The sequence below is a fragment of the Petaurus breviceps genome, unplaced genomic scaffold (assembly GCF_028583685.1).
Source record: "Petaurus breviceps papuanus isolate PSGF00001 unplaced genomic scaffold, PetGlider_PUasm1.0 227, whole genome shotgun sequence".
Classification (NCBI taxonomy): domain Eukaryota; kingdom Metazoa; phylum Chordata; class Mammalia; order Diprotodontia; family Petauridae; genus Petaurus; species Petaurus breviceps.
Window position 1 is genome coordinate 15,330,007 of NW_027185896.1, and position 26,000 is coordinate 15,356,006.

A 26,000-nucleotide genomic window follows, 5' to 3' on the forward strand; every position below is an offset into this window, starting at 1 on the left:
GGGCAAGAAATTTTTCTGGGTCTTAATTTTTTCATGTGTAAAATGAAGCAATAGGACCAGGTGATCTCCATGGTTCATTTCAGCTCTGACATTTGGGTTTCCATAATCAAACATAAATAAGACAGTCTGGCATAACTCTTATATCATAATCAATCCTAGAAAAAAGAGGTCCAGTGGGCTTAAGAAAGGGCACCTCCTCATAGGTTAGTGTGTGAGTGTTTGAAGAACAGAGAATCAACTAATCCATCAATGAACATGAATTTATTGAGACCCTGCTATATGTAAGATACAGTACTATGCTAATCTCTCTTTGTTTAGCATGAGTGAGATTATGTACCAGACCCTCTCCCCCAGATCACCTTTGGCTCCCTCTGACTGGGCTGAATGGCTACCATCTTCTTATCAATTTCTAAAGCCATTCTTTCTGTTTATTCCCTTCTCCAGAGTTCTCTAAGGGATTTGGAGTTCATCCATCCCCTTCACAATGAAGCCTATGGGACCCAAATATCCTAAACTCTGAACCCTGGTATTCTATCCTTTTCCAAGAAGCTACTCTTCTCCTTCTGGCCTCACCTCCTATGCAATTTGCCACAGATATCTTCAGATAGCTCCTTTACCTGCCCACTTGGCCTTAGAAATCAGTCCTCCAACCTCAGCCACTCAATCTCCTGAGCCTCAGCTATGTTAGAGGTCATGAGGCTAAGGAAAGGAGTGAAATCCTCAGGGAAGCAGCAGGAATTCATGAGGTCCTGGAAGGAAGGGAAGGAAAGCTTCCAGGAACAGTAGAGGGCTGATAGTGGGGAGGAGGTGAAGGTAGTAGGGATTCAGAGAAGGGAGGAAAGGAGTTCACAGGGCCATTATGAGAGAAATGGGCAATAGCATGAATAGATGTGTGAACCAGGAGGAGGCCATGAAGGTGGAGACTGCATAGTTCAGCTCTGCTATCTCATTCTGTATCCAGGTGACGTACTTGCTAATCCGAGAATAGACACCTGGAGTTTGCTGATGAATACATCCCAAGGTCCAGCTCACTGTCCCTATTTGGAACCACGTGTTGTCAATTTCACAGACAAGTGGGCTCCCATCATCTCCCTGTAGAGAAAGGAAGGGCATTATTAGGGAGGATAGGGAAGGGGGATGTGCTGAGGTTTGCATGGCCTTGTAGAGAGAAACTCACAGTACAGATGGATATCTAAGCAGTATATGAGCCTGGGTGGGATACAATGACTGCGAGTATGGTTGTATTGCATGTGAGTACAACTCTGTGATCATACAATACTGTTTGCCCCAGACACACTGAAAGAAATTCAATGGGTTTGGGAAAAGTCAGAAAATTTGGCTACAGAAAGCATTCTTTAGGAACCTCCAGCAACAGAGAGTAGAGGTGTCTGGTGCCTGAATCCTTGCTGAAGATTCTGGAAGGTGCTGTCATGGTGTCTTGCAGTGAAAAACATGGTATTGTTGAAGAGAACAAGATTCCAAATCCAGGCACCATTCCTGCACTCCTTTTATGACTTCTGGATTCTGCCAGGATACCCAGTTGTGGGGGAAGAAAGGAGAGAACAATCTCTGCCCTCCATTCCTTGAGGCATTCTATCAAAGATGCAAGGAAAAAAGTAAAGTGCAAACTCAAGGCCCAGCTTCTTCTGCTAGAACTAATTCTCTTCACTGTCTCAGAATGAGACCCAGCTCTCTTTTTATCTACACCACAAAGGGCATAGTCATTGATTGTAGTCCTAAGTTTCAGTCTTAGGGAGGAGAAGAGCACTCATACACCATAGAGTTGTACTGAGGTTGAAGCTCTGGTCACAGAGTGCTTGTGGTCATTCACAGACCAGAGCACAAACACACCTCTTCCTAGATCATACCACCTTGGAAGAACCAAAAATGTACAGATTCCCAGAATTATCTCTGAAAAAAGCTGCACAAAAAACAAACAAACAAAAAAAACCTGAACCTTGGGATAGCACCCCCTCCGTTCTGGAAGTAGAACCCCACTTTAGCCCAGAGTTAAAAGTCAAGAAATAGGCTGGAAAAATTAGCAAACAGCAGAAAAAGATCCTGACTACAGAAAGTTACTATGGTGATGGGGAAAATCAAAACACAAACTCAGAAGAAGATAACAAAGTCAAAACTACTACATCCAAAGCCTCAAAACAATGTGAATTGCCCTCAGGTCATGGAAGAGTTTTAAAAAGATTTTAAAAATCAGGTAAGAGAGGAAGAGGAAAAATTGGGAAGGGAAATGAGAAGGATGCAAAGAAAATCATAAAAAAAGAATTGACAACTTGGTAAAGGAGGCACAAAAAATACTGAAGAAAATAACACCTTAAAAAATAGAATAGACCAAATGGTAAAAGAGGCACAAAAATCCAATGAAGAAAAAGGTGCCTTGAAAAGTAGACTTGGATGGGGCAGCCAGGTAGCACAGCAAGTAAGAGCACCAGCTCCAGTGTCAGGATGACCGGGCTCAGACACTTAGCACCCACCCAGAAACACCTGGCCGTGTAACCTTGAGCAAGTTACTTAACCCCGATTGCTTTAAAAAAAAAAAAAAAGAAAAGTAGACTTGGTCAAAGGGGAAAGATATACAAAAATTCACTGAAGAGAACTCCTTAAAAATCAGAATTGGCCAAATGAAAAAGGGAATACAAAAGCTCACTGAAGAAAATAATTCCTTAAAATTCAGGATTGGGCAAGTGGAAGTTAATGACTTTATAAGACATCAAGAAACAATAAAATAAAATCAAAAGAAGAAAAAAATAGAAGAAAATGTGAAATGTCTCATTGGTAAAACAACTGACCTAGAAAATAGATCGAGGAGAGATAAGATAAAAACTGCTGGACTACTTGAAAGCCATGATAAAAAAAAAAAAAGAGCCTAGACATCATCTTTCAAGAATTATTAAGGAAAACTGCCCTAATATCATAGAACCAGAAAATAAAATAGACAGTGAAAGAATCTACCAATCACCTTCTGAAAGAGATCCCCAAATGAAAACTTCCAAGAATATTACAGCCAAATTCCAGAGCTCCCAGGTCAAGTAGAGAATATTGCAAGCAATCAAAATAAATAATAACACAAGATTGAGCAGTTTCTACACAAAAGGATCAGAGGGTTTGGAATATGATATTCTGGAAGGAAAAAGAGCTAAGATTACAACCAAGAATCACCTACCCAGAAAAACTGAGTATAATCCTTCAGGGGAAATAAGGGGATATTCAGTGAAATACAGAACTTTCAAGCATTACTGATGAAAAGATCAGCACTGAATAGAAAATTTGACTTTCAAATACAAGATTCAAGAGAGCATAAAAAGGTAAATAGGAAAAAGAAATCATAAGGGATTAAATAAGTTTCGACTGTTTATATTCCCACATAGGAAAATGATACCTGTAACTCCTAAAAACTTTCTCATTATTAGGACAGTTAGAAGGACAAAGGGTACATGTATGAGCTGAATATGAAAGGATGATTATCTAAAAAAAATAAAATTAAGGGGTGAGAAATAAAAATGCACATGGAGAAGAGGAAAGAGAGAGGTAGAATGGGGCAAATTATCTGACATAAAAGAGGCACAAAAGAGGTTGGTTTTACAGTGGAGGGAAAGATGGAGGAAGTGATAGGGAACACGTGAACCTTACTCTCATTGGAATTGACTCAAAGAGGGAATACTATACACACTCATTTGGGTGTAGAAATCTCTTACCACATAGGAAAGTAGGAGGGAAAAGGGGTAAGGGAAGGCTGATAGAAGGGAGGATAGATTGCAGGAAATAAAAGTCAGAATCAAAACACTTCTAAAATAGGACAGGGTGAAAGGAGAGAGATAAAGGTAAAAGGGATAGGATGAAGGGAAATACATAGCAATCATAACTGTGAAAAAAATTTTACAGCAAGTTTCTCTGATAAATCTAATTTCTCACATATATAGGAACTGAGTCAAATTTATAGAAATAAGAGCTATTCCTCAATTGATAAATCATCAAAGGATATGAACAGGCAGTTTTCAGACAAAGTAATCAAAGCTATCTATAGTGATATGAAAAAAATGCTCTAAATCACTATTGATTGGAGAAATGCAAATTAAAGCAACTCTGAACCACCACCCTACAACTATTAGATTGGCTAATAGGACAGAAAAGGAAAATGACAAATGTTGGAGGGGATGAGGGAAAATTAAGAAACTAATGCATTGTTGGTGAAGTTGTATACTGATTCAACCATTCTGGAGAACAATTTGGAACTATGCTCAAAGGGCTATGAAACCATGCATATCCTTTCACCAATACTGTATCCCAAAGAGATAAAAAAAAAGGAAAAGGACCTATATGGACAAAAATATTTATAGCAGCTCTTTCAGTGGTAGCAAAGAATTGGAAATTGAGGGGATGCCCATCAATTGGGGAATGGCTGAACAAATTGTGGTGTGTGATTGTGATGAAATATTATTGTTCTATAAGAAATGATGAGTAGGCTGATGCTCTCAGAAAAAAACCTAGAAAGACTTGTTTGGGCTGGTGCAAAGTAAACTGAGCAAAACCAGGAGAACACTGTATACAGGAATAGCGACATTGTGAGATAATGAACTATGAATAGCTTAACTATTCTGAGCAGTACACCGATCCAAGACAACTCTGAAGGACTTATGATGAAAAATGCTATCCATCTCCAGAGAAAGAACTGATGGAGTCTGAATTCAAATTAAAGCATACTTTTTCCTTACTTTCTTTAATATTTATTGGGTTAATTTTTATTTCCTTTCATAGCATGACTTATATAGAAATATGTTTTACATGACTGTATATGTATTACCTATGTAAAATTGCTTGCCTTCTCAGTGAGAGGGGAGGAGAAAGAGGGAGAGAATTTGGAACTCAAAATTTGAAAAAAAGAATATTAAAGTTGTTTTATATGTATTTGGGGAAAAATAAAAAATTAAACTTAAAAAAAGAAAACTGCTTGAAAGCCGTCTGTTGAAGCTACTGTTTTTAACCACACACCCCTCTCCTCCCCCCCCCCCCGGTATAGCATAGGGTTTTGTAACATAACAAGCATAGGGTCTTGTAATATAACTATGACTGAGCCATGGAGAGACACTTCCCCCTACTTTGGTACCCACTCCCCAGCTTCCCCCCCATCTTTTATCTCTCAAGGCACTTAGTCATTGTCAGAGAAGAGAATGACTGGGAGAAAAGGGTCTTGTAATATAACAGGTATTTAATAAATGTTTCAAGAATGAATGAACTGAATAATTAGCGAAGTTGCAAGAGATGCAGATTTTAGTACAATATGAGGGGAAATTTCTTAACAACTAAAAGTGTCCAAAAGGAAAAGGAGATAGTGAGTTTGTATTCCCTACCATACTGAAGGCCTTCAAGGGAAGAGGCTGGATAACTAATCTTCAGGGATTCTGTAAGGGGATTCCTGCTCAGTTATACCTTGGATTAAAATACGGCAATAACAACAACAATAATGTAAGATAAGTATAATAATAGCACCTACTTCCCAGGGTCGTTATGAAGAGCAAATGAGATAATGTTTTAAAGCACTTAGCACAGTGCCTGGCACATTAGAGGCAATAAATAAATGCTATCTATTATTGTTATTATTATCAGTGTAAGCTGTAACGATGTAATATTATTGTTATCGCTAACAATAATAACAGCTAGCATTTGTACAGCATAAGGCTGGCTATTAATAACAGTGCCATTTCTATGGTGCCCTAAGGTTTGCCAAGTGCTTCATGAATGTCATCTCATTTTATCCTTACTATAACCCTGGGAGGAAGATGCTATTATTAACCTCTCTTTACAAATGAGGCAACTGAGGCAGAAAGAGAATAAAGTGACTTGCCTAGGGTCACACAGTATCTAGGGATGGATTTGAACTCAGGGCTTCCTGACTTCAGGTCCCAGAGCTTTATGTGCTAGGGTGCCACCTAGTTAGTTGCCTCATGGATATTCTCTGAAATTCTAAAATTCTGTTCCACAATCTGTCTCTAGACACCTAGTTTGTGTGTTGCTAAATCTCCACTAAGCTCCTATGACTCCTCCTAAAGTCATTCTCTTCTCTGACATGAAAGATGGGTACCAAGGTAGGGGCAAGTTTCTCTCCATGACTCAATCAGTCAATAGCACTTATTAAACATCTACTAGATACCACTGAGCACTGGGTCTCGTGCAGAGAACTCACATAGCAGACGTTTCTTCCTCGGTAATAGCTGCTGCATAGCATGTTAGGGGAGATGATGCGGACGATGCTGGGCACTTCGGAGATGTCATGGTATAAAGTGTCACAGTCGTCGTTGCTCATGATCATGATCTCGGCTTCTATAAGGTCTTTAGACAATGGAACTGTGGGGGTTTGGGGTGGGAAAGACCTCAGTGGAGTGGTTAAAGCCTTTTGTGCGCCATGATCCCCCTGCCATGCCCCTAGGGCTTCCCCCCACCCCCACCGACTAGACCAGCCCACAGCCCACGGGAGAGAGCACAGACATGCTAATAATCTCTTTCAGTCACTGTAGTCAGTCTGGAAGGTTCAGGAAAGGAGGAGCAGAGAAATAGCCTAACCCTGTTTTCTGTTCTGCCACCACCAAACAGTGCTTTTCTAACTCCTCAGTGCTCATCTTTGCTTCTGGCTTCCCCCAAACTCTGGAAAGGATGGGGAAGGATGTCCACTATGAAGTGGACATCTAATGCCCCATGTCCATGGTGGGTCTTTTAATGCTTGAAGACAGCCATCCAGTAAGTCTCTTAGGCTAAATATGCCATACTCTATCAGAAGATCCTTGGATGACATAATTTCCACTGTAATAAAAGCAGGCCTTTGAGGGGTAACCCATGAATTAGAATGAATGATTCAGACTGTGAAAGGATGGGAATCGTTCTATTTATCTGCTGGCATTCCATACCTATTTTCTAATGGGAATGAAGTAATAAGACACTTAGCTAGCCAAGGGATTGTATAGCAGTATGGGTAATTCCTTACAAGTTTGCCAGGCCTTTAGGAGGCTTTTCAATGGGTTCAGAATGAGTTTGAGATTGTAGAATGGGGTGGCTAGGTAGCACGGTGAATAGAGCACCGTCTGTGGAGTCAGAAGAACCTGAGTTCAAATTTGGCCTCAAACACTTAACACAAAAACTAGCCGTGTGACCTTGGGCAAGTCACTTAACCCCAATTGCCCTACCTTCTCCCCTCAAAAAAAAAAAGGACCAATGAACTCAGTCCAGGGACATAAGAAAAAAATTTTGATGGGAGTCAAAAAGGGAGAAAGAACACAGAAGCCTCACTCCAAGCCAGTCCAGGGAAATCCAGAGCTCCGAAGAGCTTACTACATTTAGGACAACTAGTGTGGAACTAGGCAGATTTATCTCTACGATTGCATGTGAACACTAGCTTTGGAGTCAGACAATCTGGGTGTGAATCTTAGCTCTGCAACCCAATGTTCGTGATCCTGGGAAAGTAATTTCTCCTTCTGGTTCTGTCTCTCCCTCTGTAAAGTGAAGGGATTGGACTTGATAGGTGACCTCTACACCAACCTTGGGCTCTAAACCCTACAACCGCAACCTGATGGAACAGGGCATGCTTAGCCTGAGAGGAGACTCATAGCGGTTGAGATGGAGAGGAGGGTTGTCCTCAAGCATTGAAAAATCCACCATGGAGATGGTAGATTATATATGTTATAGGGCCTAGCATAGGGCCTTTCAACAGAATAGACATTTAATAAATGTTTGGGAATGAATGAACTGAGCAATTAGCAAAGTTGCAAGAGATGCAGATTTTAGTATATACAATCTGAAAGAAATCTTTTAACAACTAAAGCTGTTTAAAAGGAAAAGGAGCTAGCTGCCTTGAGAGACAGTGAGTTTGTGTTCCCTATTAAATTGGAGACCTTCAAGGGAAGAGCCCTATTAATTAATCTCAATAATTAATCTTTAGGGATTCTGTAAGAGGATTGCTACTCAGTTACACCTTGGATTAGATAACAACAACAATGTAAAATAGGTATAATAATAGGACCTATCTCCCACTATTATTATGAAGATCATTTGTAAAGCACTTAGCACAGTAGGCCCTATAGAAAGCACCTTACAATATCACTGAGTGCAACCCCTCTTTTTACAGGTAAGCAAACTGAGGCCCAGGTAAAAGTCACATCTCAGGATTGAAATGCAGATCCTCTTGCCTCAGATGCAGTGGCTTCCCCCTCCTGCTTCTTTTGGCTCTTCCTTGCCCCTCTCCCTTTAACCCTAAAGCACTGGTTTATCGGTAGTGATTTGAAGAGGGCCAAAAAAGAAAAACCCCACTCTCCATATAAAAAAAGAAAAAGTCTGATGCCTGAAATTCCATCATTAGAGAACTATTTCTTTTGTTAAAGCACATCTTAATAAGCCTCCTCTGCTCACGTATAAATGTTCCTAAGGGGAAGAAGATCTCTAGGCCCTTGTGCCTTCATGTAAGCTTTCCTGGGAAGGAGGGGAGAGGGATTACTAAATGGGGAGGGAGGGCACTGGGGACTGGGATCAAATCATGACACATGATTTTGGTTCCAGAAAACATGTTGGAGAAGGGTCTCAGGAACTAGCAGAGATCCGGGCACAGCAGAGGGTCATGGACAGCATACAGAATGGAACACAGATGCCATGAATCAACCTGTCAGCAGACTGAGATACTGCAGACTGAAATAGGGAGGGAACTTTGGCTGCTGTGATTTACTCAGAAACGGTAAATACCCTTCCTGGGAAAATAGTAGACCAGGAAGTAGATCAGAGTAATTAATAATAAGTAAAATTAGATTAGTCAACAAGTAGGCAGATGGACACGTATGTGGCAAGAAGGACTTAGAAGCTGGAGTGGGTACAGCTAGGGTTGTGATGGGCACGACCTAAGGAGAAAGAACCCAAGATCAATGAAGAACAGGGCAGGAGAACAAGGCTAATCCTTCTTCCCGTGGAGCTATTTCCTTACTTGGGTAATTCGGTATGGCCATTTTGTACTGGCCCCAGCCTGTTACCCAGCAGAAGGACCCAGGTTTCACTTCCAAGTTGGGGGAGGGAAGGCAGACAGGGGCAATGTACTCGCTGTAATTCAACCTCTGGGCTAACTTGAGGAGAGCTACGTTATTCTCACGGCCAATCCATGACCAGTATCTTTTCTCTTGGTAGTAGGGATGGATTATCACTTGTTTGACTGGGACCCGGCGAGAATGTACACGGTCTTCTACGCTGAGTAATGGATTCCCCAAATAAACAGTTAAATTACTGCTGCTGTTGGAGAGAAGGAAGAGATTAACATTGTCATTAACACTGTCATCATCACATTGAAGTAGAAGGAGTATTGGACTTTTGGTGGGGGGAATCAGAAAATGTGACCTTGAGTCCTGGTTATGCCATTTGCTAGCTGAGGACCTGGAATAAGCTATTGAACCTCTTGGAACATAGCCTACTCATCTGTAAAATAAGAGGGGTTGGACTAGACCAGGGATGGGTCTAGTGTAGCTTCAAGGCCACAGGTTCCTCACACCTGGACTAGACAATTCACTCTGCAAGTTCTGTGCCTTGAATGAAGGCCACAGCACCATGGCTTCTGAGAATGTTGTATAGGGTTTTGATTTCAGTCACAGAATTTTTTTTTTTAAAGCAATTGGGGTTAAGTAACTTGCTCAAGGTTACATAGCCAGGTGTTTCTGGGTGGGTGCTAAGTGTCTGAGCCCAGGATTCAATCTCCAGGTCATCCCGACACTGGAGCCGGTGCTCTTACTCACTGTGCTACCTGGCTACCCCCAGTCACAGAATCTTAAGGAGGCCCTTTAACCACCAGGACTTCCCTCTACAGCTGCCCTGATATGAGATCATTCAAGCTATTTTGAACCCCACCAGTAATAGGGAGATCACTCTGAATCCAGAGAGTGCCAATATTGTAGAGTATTGATTATTATAAAGTTCTTCTTTTTATTGAGTCAAAATTCATTTCCTTCTATTTTCCAGCCACCACACTTGTTTATGACTGCTGGCATCAAGCAGAGACAAAATGCAGAATTTGTTGAAAATGCTCATCTTCAAAGAGTCAGTGAATCATACCAACCCAAAGGGAGGTCTCTTGTGAGAAGCCACAGGAATCTGCCTGTGGCCTCATGCTTTTCAATGCGTTTGACAATGACTTGGGTGAATTAGATGACAGATTTATCAGACTTGCAAATGACATAGAATCAGAGAATCTCAGAGTTGGAAGGGACCTCAGAGGCCATAAACTCACCCTGGGGGCAGCTAGGTGACACAGTGGATAGAGCACAGGCCCTGGAATCAGGAGAACTTCGGTTCAAATCCACCCTCAGACACTTACTAGCTGGGTGACCTTGGGCAAGTCATTTAACCCCAACTGCTTCCCCCCCCTCCAATTTCAACCTGGACCTGAATAGAAGCCCCCTCTATAACCTAATTCAGTTAATAATCACCTAACCTCTGCTCCAAGAACTCAGAGGGAGCAAGAAACCACTGCTTTCTGAGAAAACCCATTCCACTTTGGGATGGCTCTAGTCATTAGAAAGTTTCTGTTTGCTTCTTTGCAACTTCTATTCACTGCCCCTTGTTCTGGCTCCTAGGACAAAGCAGAACAAATCTAAACTCATTTTCGTTACAGTCCTTCAAATATTTAAAGATTACTATGGTGTGTCCCGTCCCCTACCATGCTCCCCAATTTTTCATTAAGATAAATATTTCCATTTTCTTTAGCCAATACTCATATGAAATAACCTCAGGACTTTGCCCACCCTGGATGCTGTCCAAGCTTGTCAATATCCTCCCTAAAATGTGGCCCCCAGAACTAACCATAATAATCCAGATGTGGTCTGAACAGGACAAAGGGGCAGCAGAGCCATCCCCTCTCTAGTCTGGTACACTACGCTTTTCAGAGCAAATTTAAGATTGTGTTAGCATTTGAGGTTGTTCTTTCATTGCTGTTTTATATTGAACTTGCAATTTATATTGAACTTTTTTTTTTTTTAGGAAGAAACCGAGGTCCGGGGATGGTGTCATTTAAACCCAGATTATCTGATTTCAAATCTAACATTTTCCCCATTGTGCTTCTCTTGAAGCATTTTGTTCAGTTCTAGATGCTATACTGTAGGAAGGAAATAGAAGAAGAGGAGATTTAGCAGGATGATATAGGAACTAAAGACCATGACATATGAGGATCTGTTCAATGAACAGATGTTTAGTCTGGAGAAGAGAAGACACAGAGAAGGACATAACTGTAGTCTTCAAAAAGTTTCAAGAATTAGTTTCAAATAGCTTCAAGGATTTACCTTCATCAGCTTGGCTGTGAATGGATAGGGGTGCAAAAGGAGGTCACACAAGGAAGAGTGAAGAGCTTCTGAGGAACAGATTTCAGCTTAGGAGATCTCATGTCTTTGCATTGGTCTGTCTCCCATGTCTAGAATGCTCTCCCTCCTCACCTCTGTTTCCTGGTTTCCCTGAGGCCTTTCTGGAACCCACCCCTACCCCCTCAGCTACTAGTGCCCTCCACTCTCCAATTACCTCTCATTATGAACAGATCTTGTATATACCTAGTTATTAACATATGGCTTCCCGCATTAGGATGTTAGCTCCTTAGGGGCAGGAGCTAAGTTGAGGGCTTTATTTATTTATCTGCTTACTTATTCATTCATTCATTAATCTATTGACTCATTCATCTATTTGTTTATTAATTTATTCTTCCTCTTTGTTTCCCTGGTGCTTACTTAGCACAGGGCCTAGCACACAGGAAACATCTAATAAATGTTTGTTGACTAGTTGGCTGACTGAATTTAAGCAAGTCTTAACACTAATCTAAAAGTTAGAGTTATTAAAAAAGCAGACGCTGACTCGAGAGGTGGGGCTATTCCTTTAGTCCTCATTTGAGCAGGTGCTAAATGACCACTTGTTGGAGATGTCATAGGGATTTTAAAGTCTTTTCTACTGAGATTCTGTGATTCTACATTGTTTGAAAGTAGAGTTGGAACCTCTCAAATGATCCTTTTAACTAGATTAAAGAGACACCCTGCAACTGTATTGATTTTTTTCTTTATTAATTTGTTTGTTTACTTTGAGTTTACAAGATTCAGTTCCCCAGTTCTTTAAATTTCAAATTTTCTCCCCCTCCATCCACTTCCCTCCCCCTCCCCATGGCAGCATACAGTCAGGTGCAGGATTCCTGCACCTGTATTGATAAAGGACCATACCACCTCCTCCTTTTTCTGTAACCCTACTTCTACCTACTTACCCTGCCAGAATTGTGACACAGTATCCACTCTTACCTTTCTGGGTCCTTTTCTGTTTTCCAGGGCACCCTCCATTCACCCAACCTAACACAACTATCCTACTAGAGAGGGAAAGAACTGTGGATCTGGAATCAAAGTATTTTCCCAACAACAATATAAAATGGGTAGGGCAAATGATATTTATCCAGACCTATTGATTGACCTATTGACAAGCTCACTAAGGGCCTTGGAAGTGGTTCAACTCACGTATTCATGCAACTAGCAGCCGTCAGCACCCACAAAGAGGCAACTATGGACCCAGCGCATATGTGAACGTCGTTTTTTTGAATGCTTGCTTGCCATGGCCATTTCTTGGCCCAGGCTTGTTTTCCACCCATGACTCTGTTGTAGTAAAATGAATAACCACAGCCTGGAGAGAGAGGAAAAGTGAGAGAACAAGGGTGAGAGAGGTGGTAGAAAAGAGAAACAGACAGAAAGAGACACACGCAGAGACAGAGAGATGAAAAAGAGAACTGAGAGATGAGAGAGAATTGAGAGCAAGGGACAGAGAGAGGGTAGGAGGGAAGAGAGAGATGAGAGGGGAAGAGAGGTGAAAGAGATGAGACAGAAACAGAGACAGAGACAGACAGACATGTGAGGGGACCTAGAATCCTGGGTCATCAGCCTTCCATTGAAGCCACAACCTTTTAAGTCCTATTTAATAGTTGCCACTTCAAGAAACAGACATCTTATAAGGTTAAAAGAAAAAATCCTGGATTTGAGATCAAATGACAGGTTTGAATCCTGGTTCTAATACTTACTGTGTGACTGAGAAAATCTTCTAACCTCTCTGAGCCCCAATTTCCCATCTGCAAAACGATAATGATTCCAGTCCTATCTTTGTCACAGACGGCCTAAGTCCATAGGTAGTAGACATGGGAGACATTACTAAGGTGAGCTTCCTCTTCATGGCTGATCTCCTTAAGCTCTTGGTAGTGATTACTAAGAGATCACCACTCCATGGTGGACCTCACTAACAAACAGGGATCGTGATGGGAGGGGAACCCAGATATCATGTGTCTGGACTTGAGGCTAGTCAGTTTTTGTTTCCATTTCATGAGACCATTCAATTGAATCTTATTTGTCAGGCAACTAGGAGATGCAGTGCACAGAGCATTCCAAATCCTGCCTAGGGCACTTCCTAGCTGTGTGATTCTGGGCAAGTCATGTAACTTTTCTCAGACTCAGTTTCCTCAGTTGTAAAATGGTGATAGTAATATTACCTACCTCTTAGGGTTGTTGTGGGGATCAAATGAGATAACAAGTAAAAATGTTTCACAAACCCCATAGCACTATAAAAATGTTGTTCAGTTGTTTCAATCACGTCTGACTCTTTGTGACATCATGGACCTCTGTCCATGGGGTTTTCTTGGCAAAGATAATGGAATGGTTTGCCATTTCCTTCCCTAGTGGTAAACAGAGGCGAAGTGACTTGTCCACGGTCCAACAGCTAGAGAGTTTCTGAGGCTGGATTTTAACTTAGGTCTGCTTGACTCCAAGACCAGCACTCTATACACAATGCCACCTAGCTGTTAATTCAACAAACACTTGTTACATTTAATAAAAGGACTGTGGAAAGAGACCTTGCACGGAGTCATATGACCTTAGTTTAAAGCCCTGTTCTGCCACTTCATACCCACATGACCTTGAGCAATCACTGAACCTCTCTGTTCCTCAGTTTTCTCACCTGTAAAATAAGGCAACTAAAGTAGATGAACACTAAGTATCTTTTGGCTATGAACCTATGATCCCATAAATATACAGTCATGTGGGGTGTTCTTAAGCCAAATTAAGAAGTCACTCCATGAAGAATTATAGAGGTCTGTATTTACCTGCCTGACTTGTAGTCAATTCCTCTATACCATGTATTTTATGCTGGATGAAAGGTCTTACCACTGACTGCCACTATGTGCCCATGGGCAAATGATTTTTTAACCTTTCTGGGGCCCTATTTCCTTATCTGCATAATAAAGGGGTTGGCCTAGGTGATCTCCAAGGAATTCCTTTCCTTTCTTGTTTCAGGGTTATAGCTGAAGCACCTTTGATCCTAAAGGCCGGTCCTAGCTCCTATGGGTGCCTCCCCATCAGATGAAACTACTTTGTACCATAATAGACTGAGAGAGATCAGAGGTAGATATAGCAGAGAAGGGAATGGCAGGAAAGGGGAAGGACCTACATGGAGGTAGATGGAAGAACAGTTTCTCTGCAGAGATAAGAGATTCCCTAAGTTCTAAGACTCTTGTCTGCTCCATTAGAGGATCTTTGAAGCCTAGTGGATGAACACTGTCTCCACGAAGGCCATCTTGTTCTTCTTACTCATTTGCAAATTCTTCTGCAATCAGCTGGATCAACTGATCTTAAAATGAGCAGTGACTATCATTAAGAAGACTTTTCTCATGTTAAATGAACATATCTTGCCTACAAACCCTCATAATATCCCTGGGAAAGTTGAGATGAGGGGGTGGGGTCAGTTTTTGATTTAAATATTATGATCATAGGATCATACTAAGAGTTAGAAGATAGAACATAGCAAGTCATAAGTGGAAGTTTAGAACATAGAATGTCAGAGCTAGGAAGGAACTTAGAACACAAAATGTCAGAAGTGGGAGGGCCCTTAGAAAAAAGAATGTCAGAGGTGGGAGGTCCCTGGGGACACATCATGTCAGAGGTGGGAGGGCCCTGGGGACAGAGAATATCAGAGGTGGGAGGGCCCTGGGGACACATGCGTCAGAGGTGGGAGGGGACTGGGTGACACATTACGTCAGAGGTGGGAGGGCCCTGGGGGGCGCATTACGTCAGAGGTGGGAGGGGCCTGGGGATATTTTGTGTCAGAGGTGGGCGGGGCCTGGGGAAGGCGGGTCCAGAGGGGAGGGGCCTGAGTCCCCCCCCAAGGCCCAACGAGAAGCGCCAGTGGCCGTGGCCGTGGCCGTTGGCGGGGGCGGGGCCCAGAGGGCGGGGTGGGCCGCACGCTTGGTGCCTCCCCTCCCCGGCCCCTCAGAGGTAACGCACCAAGGGCTTCCTCCTGGATCGTAGGCGGCTCCTCTGCAGGGGCAGCGCAGCCTGTGGGAAGAGGAGAGGAGAGGAGAGAGTGGGGACCCTAGTCAGGGGGCACCAGGGGCAGGACCGCTCCCGCCCCACCCTCATCCCCACCCCCGGCAAAGGCCTCACCCCCGGACAGCAGCAGCCATGTCAGGAGGAGCGGGGCGCCCAGGGGCACCCCCGGTAGGAGGGCGGGGCCCAACATCCTTCCTGCTCTGTCCCCCCGAGGAATGACCTGACCCAGTTCCAACAGCCCCCAGCCCCACGCAGCTGCCACACGGTTGCGAGCCTCGGGACACCCTCTCCCTGAGCCTTCCAGAGCTGCCGGCCTCGGCGCGCCTCCGCGCGCAGCCCCCTGCGGGGGGCACCCAGTAACTCCCTCCGCGTGCAGCCCCTGGTGCAGGGCACCACGCAGGCCCTGTCTGTTCAGGCCCCCCCGGGGTGCCGGAGACCTCAGAGCCCCCTCTGTGCGGAGCCACTCCCTCCCACCCACCTTGCTTGGGAAGTTGAGGAATCAGGAAGAACTTAATAGAGTAGGTTGTCTACTCCGCCACCATCTTGCCCTGTTGTCTTGGGTTGATTACCATCCTTTTCTGGGCTACTTTCCTGATGGATGAAATGAGCATTGTCAATGCAGCAGGGATAGAGGGTGCTTCTCGTATTTCCCAGACTGAAAGTCATTTCTTCCTTTCCTCACTGTCCAAAATCCTGAGTGACCGCAAGCCTCACAACAGCTCCATGAGATAGGCGCTAATTATTATCCCCATTTTACAGATGAAGCAAAGGAGGCACAGACAGGCTTGTCTGGGGTGACACAGCTAGGAAGTGTCTGAGGTAGGATTTGGACTCATGCCTTTCTAATTTAAAGGCCTATGCTTGGTATACTGTTCCACCTAGCTGCTTAAAGTACTGTCTGTAATGCACAGGTCCTGAGGTGTACTGGTAAATATTTAACAAGCACTTCTCCAAAAAACACAACACACTTTTAAGATTAATCTGTATCTTAACATTTTCTCCATCAGTTTCTTAAGTCTAGGCAATCAACAAATCAATCCCTAATTAGTAGCATTTGCTGACTTCTGAACTGCAAATGCTTACTCTGAAAATTTAACAATCAGATCCCTCTGCTGGTATGTGCTCCAGCACACCCTGCAGAGATTTGACTATGTCCTTGAGGAAGTTTGACCCAGCCCCTAGCATTACACCTTGTATGCAGTTGATGCTTAATAAAAGCTTCTTGAATTGAGTGAAATGGCCACTCCCCTGCTCAAAAACATCTTCCATTATCTCTCAGGTAAAATAATGCATAACCAAGCAGTTAAAGCCTTCCATAATCTAGCTTCCACCCAACTTTACAGCCTTATTTCACTGGCATAGAGGATAAAGCTTGACATACTTGCTAGCTTACAGCTTCTTCATAGATGGGGTCTCCACTCCTCTCCCTGGTCCCTCTCTTCCAGGTGCTCATTGCGGAGTCTGGTACCCAGAACTGAACACAGTCCTCCAATTGTGGTCTGACCAGGTGTAGCGGCAAGCACCCCAGTGTCCCCAGGGTGCCTGCTCACAGGTTCTTGGATCTGCTTTGATAAAGGAAAGCAACTCAAAATGGGTTAACAAGCTTACTTTAATCAGTCAGACCATATATCGTTTACCTTGTTCAGGGCAAAAAGGTCAGCACCCCGAACTTCAGAGTATACAGACAGAATTATCAAGATAGAGAAACAGATCAAGTAGACAGATTTCCAAACTGTCCAACCATTACATCCATACCAAATCAACATCTGGGTTTTTCAAAGCCGGGGGACTCTCAACAACGGCTTCCCAGAATTCAGATCAAATCACAGAACACTTCTCAAAGTGAGTCCCAAAACAAAGCTACACATCAGGGCTTATATAGCCTTCTCCTTGCTCAGAAAATGTAACAACCTTATTGACTCACTGGCCAATCAAGAAGTATTTACTGAAAAACAAGCCTCCCACCCCAGGCTTCAGGTGCACTTTAGCCTAGGGGCAGGGAAGATCTTTAAATTTGCATTTCCATTACACCAGGGCAGAGACCAGTGGGACCATCACCTCCATGGCCTGGGAAGCCATTCCTTAATACAAACTGAGATCACCTTAGTTTTCTTGGCTGCCAGATCATATTGTTGGCTCATGTACGGTTGGCATCCCTTAAAACCCCCACCTCTTTTCCAGATGACCTGCTGTAATGGGAATGCAAATTTGGAAGATCTTCCCTGCCCCTAGGCTAAAGTGCACCTGAAGCCTGGGGTGGGAGGCTTGTTTTTCAGTAGATACTTTTTGATTGGCCAGTGGGTCAATAAGGTTGTTACATTCTCTGAGCCAGGAGAAGGCTATATAAGCCCTGATGTGAGTCTTTGTTTTGGGGGCTCACTTTGAGAAGTGTTCTGTGATTTGATCTGTATTCTGGGAAGCCAGTTGTCCAGCCCCTTCCCCCCCACTTTGAAAAACCCAGATGTGGAAACCCAGATGTTGACTGGGTATGGATGTAATGGTTGGACAGTTTGGAAATCTGTCTACTTGATCTGTTTCTGTCTTGATAATTCTGCCTGTATATTTTGAAGTTCGGGGTGCTGACCTTTTCCCCTGAACAAGGTAAACGATATATGTCTGACTGATTAAAGTAAGCTTGTTAACCCATTTTGAGTTGCTTTCCTTTATCAAAGCAGATCCAAGAACCTGTATGGGCAGCAAACCCTGCCGCTACACCTGCCATCTAGAAAGTTGGAGTTTTGGAAAGCATTAGGCTTTACCTTTGTCCCATCTGCCTCTTTTCATCCCTAACTCGATGGTCTCCAGCCTTCTCACCTGTCTTGAGGGCCAACCACACACTCAGAGACTCCAGATCTTTCTTTTCTTCAGGACTGAAGCTGAGGTCCTTTCTCCCAGCTCTTTGCTCACACATCCCATCCTCCCTATTCCAGGAAATGAAGTTACAGATGACTCTTTGTTGCTCTCTCCAAGTTTAATTATGGCTATTTTCATCCTCACTCTGGAGGCACACATACCTTCTTTAGAGGTTCTCCCAAGGTAACCAAGGGACACAAGGGGACCTTCTCCCTCCTGATAAGATGGCACACTGACCCCCCTCCTCACTTCCTCTCCCAGGGACCTTCTTATCTCCCTAGCCTTGCCTCCTGCCCCACAGGCCCCAGATGAGTTTGTGACCCTATCTTCTGATGCAACCCCCTGGCTTGCCCACTCCCCATGGCACTTCCCTCTGTTTCAACTACCTCCCTTCCTTGGGGCCAAGCTATACAAGAGAGGCTATGAAGCCCAAGCAAGGGGCATAAAGTCCTCCAGGAAGCAACAGGAGTCAAGAAGGGATAGGAAGTTGATGAAAGAAGTGCTTCCCACGATAGCAGGAGGCTAAGGAAGGCCTAGAGAGAAATGAGGAGAGGGCTTCCCAGGGCCTTCAGAAAATATAGGGCAACAGCCCCAAAAGGAGAGTGATCCAGGAGACATCCAGGAGAGGGGAGGCTGAGAACCTCATGTGGCTTGTAATCCACTTGGAGAACTTGCTGACACGGACATAAACAATTGGCACCTCTGCTTGGGTACAGGTTTTCACCCAGCTCATCACCCCCACCAGCATCCAGATCTTCTCATGTTCACAGACAAGGGGCCCTCCAGGATCACCCTTGGGAAAGAGAGAAGAATTAACCATGGGGGTTGCAGAGTTGGGGATTCCAGGCCAGCTGGACCTTAGATTTGGAACAGTGGGGCTGAGGGTGGCATGGAGAGGAGTACCCTACTCTGTCCCCAGGAGTCTCATGGGAATCTTTGTGGAGGGGCTTCTGGGGAGGGAAAGCAGCTTTCAATGGACCACAACATCCCCATTAGGACCAGGGTAATTAGAAGGAGAGATGGTTAGGAGACTCTGGGCTTGGGTGACTACTCTCATCTGTCTGTTTTTGGAGTTATCCAATCAAGGAAGTGTGTAACTGCTGAAGGGACTAAGGACCTTGGAGGTCCTCTAGCACACTCCTTTCGTTGTATTATCAAGAGAACCCTGACATCAAACACTGACAAGGTCACCCAAGTAAATGGTAGAGATGAGAACTGAATGATAAGATCATGGCTTTAAAGCTGGGAGGAACCTTAGAGGTCATCCAGTCCAACCTTCCATATTGCAGATATGGAAGTTGAGGCCAAGAGAGGTTATTGACTTGTTCAAAGTCAACAAAAAAATCAATGATAGAGCTAATCAAGTCTTCTTACTCCAAAATTAGCACTTTCCATTGTACCTCAGCTGAGTAAAATGTATCATATATCAATCATGTATCATCAGAAAAAATCCTCTCTAGTGCAATGGGTATAAACAGAAGATAGAATAATGGATTGTGAGGGATGAAGGATCCTGAGGGATCATCTAGTCCACTCCTAACTGATAAAGAACCCAATACCTGCTAAGGCAGCTCATCCCATTTATGGATAAGTCTATTATGATATTCTTACTTATATGTTGACCTAAAGGTCTGAATTCTGCCTTCTGGAGCTAAGCAAAATGAATCTATGACCTTGTACACATGTGAGGCCTTCAAATATTTTCAGACAGTAATTATGTTCCTCCCCGAGTCTTCTCTTCTTGAAACTAAATAAATATCCCTACTTCCTTCACTAGTTCCTAATATTACATGATTTCATTTTCTGCCTCAACAGTCTGACCCCATTCTTTCTGGATTTTCTCTAACTGGTCAGCCTCCATTTTTAAAATGGTCTGAACAGAGCAAAGGACAGTGGAACTCTCCCTGCCCTTGTTTCGGACCCTGGGTTCCTGTTAATACACTCTCAGATTGTATTAGCATTTTTAGCTTTCATATCACATCATTGGTTTGCATCATGCTTGCAGACCACAAGGACTCCCAAGATCATTTTCTATTTCCCCAGACACAGCCACTTGTGCTGTTAATTTATTGAATCCAAATACAGGACTTTACACTATCTTTTGACTGTTATCCTACTTTTTATCTATCTCTCCCAGAAGTGTCACCTCCAAGGTTGATGAGCATGACATTTATGGTATCAACCAAGTCTTTGATAAAATTATTAAAGGAAATAGCACTAAGGATAGAGCTCTGGCTTCCCTTGTGTTTGATGTCAATTCATTACTCTTTGGATCCTTCCATTCAAACAGTTCTAAATCCACTCAACTATAACATTCATCCAACCCTCCTCTCTCCATCTTGTCCACAAAAAAAAAAATTCTCAAGAGGCTCTGGAGAACGCTTCCCTGCAGTCCAACTGTATTCTAGACATACAGAGTCTAATAATTCAGAGATCAAAGTCAGAAAGGAAATGAATGAAACTAGTCTGGCATAATTTTTTTCTTAATCAACCCATACTAGGTCCTAGGGATTACCACTTTCCTCTCTAAGTGTTCAAAACCCATTCATTTACTAATGCCTTCTCTAATCCTTCTGGGGAGCAATGTTATTGTCAATATCTTATCTAAGGAAACCATGATGAGGCTTGCGGCTCTGGCCTCTTACTTCAGAAGATGCAGAGAACTTACCTGGCATACAGTTTCATTTTTTTGGCCTGTAGCACAAATCACAGATCCTATGATGAAAGGAATATATTGGGGTGAAGAGGGAGTAATGTGGTAAAGCTTGTCACACCTCTTGTGGTTAACAATGAAGACCTTTGTCCCCTGGAGTTCTGAGGATAACGGCCAACCTGCCTTGGGAAGACAGTTTAGTGGTCAGAAGGTGAACACTTTCCTCTCCCCACATCACCCTTCAGGGACTCCTTGGCATTCATTCTTTCATTAAGTAAATATTTATGACCTCCCACCCACAAACCCCAAATGTTCTTAGAGGCCCTATGGCATTCATTAGCCACATCTGGGTAATTCTAGACTGGACGCAGAGTAAAGACAGGCCATGGAGCTGAGCACGATGAGTACAGACTGAAGAAATGACATTTATACACACATCAATTTGAAGAGGAAAAAACATATTTCTTTAGATTTCAAACACTGTATGACAAATATGATGCAAAAATAAAGAACTGTTGAAAAGTTAAAAAATATATATGGAGAAACTACATATTTGCCATTTGATACATTTTTGTTGATTGCATAGCATAATGGGAAAACTCCCATTTCCTGACCCCATGTCCCAAGAAGGTCAGGCAATTTGAGGTCAGGATTTGGCCCAGCACTAACTAGCTATATGACTTTGGGCAAATCACTGCCCCTCTCTGGACCTCAGTTTTCCCACATGTAAAATAAGGGGATTAACTGATTCAATGATTTCTAGAGTAGTTCCAACTTTTTTTTTTTAAGCAATTGGGGTTAAGTAACTTGCTCAAGGTTACCCGGCCAGTTATTTCTGGGTGTGGTGCTGAGTGTCTGAGCCCGGGATTCGATCTCCAGGTCGTCCCAACACTGGAACCAGTGCTCTTACTCGCTGAGCCACCTGGCCGCCCCGTAGTTCCAACTTCTAATGTCTGTGTTCTATGATTTTGTACTGAACTGAAGGGCAAGCAGAGAACTAAGCAGGGACTGATGATATGAGAAGGGATGACTGACTGAGAATGCTTCCAAAGGACTTTCCCACTTTGTAGTTAGAGGAGGTTCAAACACTTCTCTTGGAAGAAAGTGGCAGTGGCAGAATTAATTTTGCTTGGCTATGTAGAATTGTTACAAGGATTCTCTTTTCTTCCCTACCCTCTCAAGGGAGGTGGTATGGGAGGGAGAGAAAATAGATTTTAAGTTAGTTATTTAAAATAAAATTTAATTTTTTTTAAAAAAAGGGAAAATTAAAAGATAATGAAACTAAAGTGAGACTTGGGAAAACAGGAAGACAAAGAATGCTTGTTGCCTTTTGACTGAAGCCTTGCCCTGATTACAACCCATAGGACACAAAGCAAGTTGGTAGCTAGGGAAGAATCTGCCAGGTCCCCAAGAGGGGCCAGAGAGGACATGAGGGGAGCGAGGCATGTTTCAGACGCAAAGGCCTTTCCACAAACCAAACCTTCAGTAGTGGTGGCTCAAATATGAAGTAGAAGGGGGAGAGAGGGTTACCGTAAATGACTAGAATCCTGCCCCAGGCCTGACATGAAATTCCATTTCCTTTTGAAGGTATAGGACTTAAAAACATAAGTTCATATTCCTGACACTTTTCACTGTTTACAAAATGCTTTCTCTGCCTCCATCCCCTAAGCAGATAATGTAAGAATGATTCTTCAATGCTTGGATGTGACCATGATCTCTCTGATGGTGGTACTCCCTCCAATGGCTAGAGATCCTAACCTAGCTACGCCCTCTCATTTTGGGCAATATCCTCCCCTAAATGCTCCATGGGGGTGGAGAAGAGGAGTAGTCTACCTAGTGTGTTGGGTGGGGGGAGGGCTTTCTCTAGATTTCTTGAAACTATATGGATGGCAATGGAGCACAAAGGCTCTATGGTTAGCTCTTTCTCTTGCATCCCCTTCCCTTTTCTGATGCCCTTTGTGTCAGTTCTCTTGCTTTTGACAGTTCTTAAGGCTAAACTTAGCTTAGCCTTGGAAGCAAACAATTATGAGAGGATGATACCCATATGCCAGAGGTTGTTCAGACCAACCATATGCTTCTCCATTACCATTTGGCTGACTTACAGTCTTAACTACTTAAGACTCATGATCATATGATATCACCAGAAAAATACTGATTTTAAAAAGAGGGGAGGGTGACTTTTTGTTTCAGGCAGAGGCTTAGAGTTACCAAAAGTTCCTAAAGTTAATCCAGCCCATTCTTGTCCTCCTATTTAATTCTGAGCCAAATTCATTGTCTATCTTCAGTATCCAAGATTTATGCACTGATAGACCAGCTCCATTAGCCCATCCAACTGCATAGCATTGTTCATCCACTTGGTTTCCAAGTGTGAATAGTTACAGCCAAACTCTTTTGAGTGGTTATAGATCTCATCTAGAACTTTGTTTTACTAACAAATGACAAGATTTATCCAGAGTCACATGGCTTATATGTGGTAGGGCTAGGACTTAAGGCCAAATTTCCTGTCTCCCAATCCTGGGCTCTTTCCATTTACATTATTCTGGTGGCCTCCAAGTTCCTTTCTAACATTCCACTTGTCTCAGCACTCTTCCAGGGAAGTCCTAACCGTGAATACAAACAGTCTGGGACAGGACAGAGATAGCAGGAAAGTCTATAAACACAGAATTGGAGGAGAACTTGGAGGGCATCTAGACTAGCCCTTCATTTTTATGGATGAGGAAACTGAGGCCCAAAGAAATGAACTGATTTGTCCACAGCCACAGAGCTATTATTTAAACCCAGGTCCTCTGATTTTAAATTCAGCTTTCATTATACTTATGAGGAGTCTGGCCTAGCCATGAACCTCTCAGAAGTCCTAGGAGTTAGAATCCCAGGATGTCAGGGTTAGGAGAGACCTGATGGGTGGTCATGTGGTCTGACACAGGAAGCAGCTGAAACATGGGATAACGAAGCAATTGCTCCCAAACTTTGAACCTAGGGACAAGAGTCAATATGGTGTAATGGAAAGAACTCTGGCCTGGGGATCAGGTAGGAGTGTGGTAAATATTTAATAACCAGCTTTCCAGAGGGGGAAAATGTATGCAGGACACACTTTTAAGTTTAATCTGAATCAATAACACTTTCTCCATCACTTAAGTCTAAACAATCAACAAAAACAATAAATCAAGTGTTTGACAATTTATAAGATGCAAACTTATATTGAAAATTTAATAATTAGCTCTCAGGAATTTATTTGAGATGGTTCTGGCATGCCACTTGTATCAGACCTGGCTTAGAACCTGTCAGTCAGTCAATCAATAAACATTTATTAAGCTCTTACTATATGCCAAGCACCATACTAAGCACTGGGGATTACAAAAAGAGGCAAAATCATAATATGAGCATGTGATCTTGGAAAGTTTGTCAACCCTTCTGGATTAATTTCCACATCTGTAAAATGGGAATAACAATACTTACCAAACCTGTAAGGGAAACTCTGAAAAGTGTTAAGTATCTATAAAGTGCTATTATTCTTAAATAGTCAGGAAGGAATCAAGTCAGGAACCCAAATCCAGGTCTTTTGCCTTTTTTGTGGATTTCAACACCAGTTCTTGGAAAGAAAATGCCAACATAAGGCTGGGAAAAGGAGCTGCAGCCAGATGGGATAGATATTAAGGGCTGAAGAAAAGTCTAGGATAGGGGAAGTCCAAGAAGGGGAAGAATAAGAAGGCATAGAATGGTCTTACAGATAAATTTGGCGCCCTACACCAACAGTAGCCATTGGGAGCTTTGGGGCCATGATTATCACCATCCCTCTCGCCTTTACAGAGGCTTTCACTTGAAAACCCCAGCTCGGTTGGGGCACTAGTAGGTGCGTCAGTGGTATCGTTGAACAGATGGAATAGAACAATATGGCCCCTTATGTGGCTGATAGGGTTAAGGGAGAAAGGGGAAACATTCATAGGAGCATTAGTTATAAATTAAGAGTTGAAAGAGACCTTGGAGTTGATCAAGTTGAACCCTCTTGTTTTACAGAAGAGGTCCCTCAAAAAATTCCTTGACTTGCCCAAGGTCACAGCAAATAAATGTCAGAGGCAGGATTCAAACCCAGGTCTCCCTGCCTCACCTCAGTTCAAAGGAGGATCACTGCACACCTTCCTCACCTTTATGGCTTTCTTTCATTTCGCCCCATCCTGTCATCCAGCACTGGGTCCCAATCTTCAAATCAAACAGGGAGTGAGGTAGACAGATAGGTTGTACATGTTTGGTGAAGGTCACAGATGAATTCAGGCGGAGGAGGGCAATGTCACCAATTATTAAAGTCCGACTCCTGTACTTGGGATGTAGGAGGATGTCCATGACAGGGCTTACTTGTGAAGTGTTGGAATTATTAGGGTAGAGATTTGTGTCCCCCATCATAACTGAGTAATCAAAATTGCTGTTAGAAAGAAAGAGACATAAATGTACCTTGACCTTGGCACCAGCCAAATACATGGCATTGCCCCAATCACTCTGTCAGAGCCTCAAGATGGAAGAAGAAAGCAAACAGTGGTAGTGAGATGGGGGGAAGGGGAGGTAAGCAGTGAGAGTGGAGAAGAGGGACAGGACTAACTAAAATGCCTTCCCTGTCCTATGGGTGGGCTCTTGGTTTTCCCTCTCCCCTCAATCCCCATATTGCAGTCTCAGTTCTGGTAGGAAGCTTTCTCTTATGTTGTCTCATAGCAACGATGGATAAAGTGTCTTCACCCTCATTTTTCACCCATGATGCCATGCCTTTCTCTACTCAGTGAGGTCAGTGTTCATTTTTTATGTATGTTTTGAGTAACTACAGTTGGACTGAAATCTCCCTGTGAGACGAGATCTTTATCTCCTAAAGAATAGACAAGGCTCAGGATTCACTGAAGTCCTATCTATTATGTGAATGACTGCATGTTTAAGGGTGTCCCATCAATGCTCTTCAGGTGCTTTTCCAGCCTGGGTCAGTTACAGAGCTATAACAAGGAATTTTTGCTCTGAGGATATATAACACCTAAACTTACCCTCAGTTAAGCAAGGTGGGTGGTGGTGGTGAGAGGGTATAGGCAAGAGTACAGGGCTGCCGCTGAGAAGGGGAGAGAGGAGAAAGGGGGGGGAGGAGAGAGGAGAGGGAGAGACACAGAGAG

The 26,000-nt window shown here is 43.2% G+C and overlaps 2 protein-coding genes across 3 annotated transcripts in view; both read right to left on the minus strand.

The window, feature by feature from the left end:
- Positions 1-376: 376 nt before the first annotated feature.
- On the minus strand, positions 377-16,806 carry PRSS50 (serine protease 50). Its single transcript, XM_069095399.1, has 7 exons — positions 16,747-16,806; positions 15,468-15,760; positions 15,309-15,359; positions 12,507-12,911; positions 8,972-9,270; positions 6,197-6,357; positions 377-1,092 (listed from the first exon to the last, which is right to left on the minus strand). Exons 1-7 carry the CDS (start codon positions 16,804-16,806, stop codon positions 847-849), a joined length of 1,515 nt encoding a protein of 504 aa, XP_068951500.1. The 3' UTR covers positions 377-846.
- Positions 16,807-18,305: 1,499 nt separating this feature from the next.
- Positions 18,306-26,000, minus strand: part of LOC138166962 (putative serine protease 45) — an 11,224-nt gene continuing 3,529 nt past the window's right edge. For both annotated transcript variants that reach the window (XM_069095428.1, XM_069095427.1), the window contains 3 exons: positions 25,002-25,276; positions 20,875-21,038; positions 18,306-18,999 (listed from right to left, as the gene is read on the minus strand). In XM_069095428.1, coding sequence (XP_068951529.1) covers positions 18,775-18,999; positions 20,875-21,038; positions 25,002-25,276 — 664 coding nt within the window. In that variant the 3' untranslated portion in view covers positions 18,306-18,774. The remainder of the gene's footprint in view (positions 19,000-20,874; positions 21,039-25,001; positions 25,277-26,000) is intronic.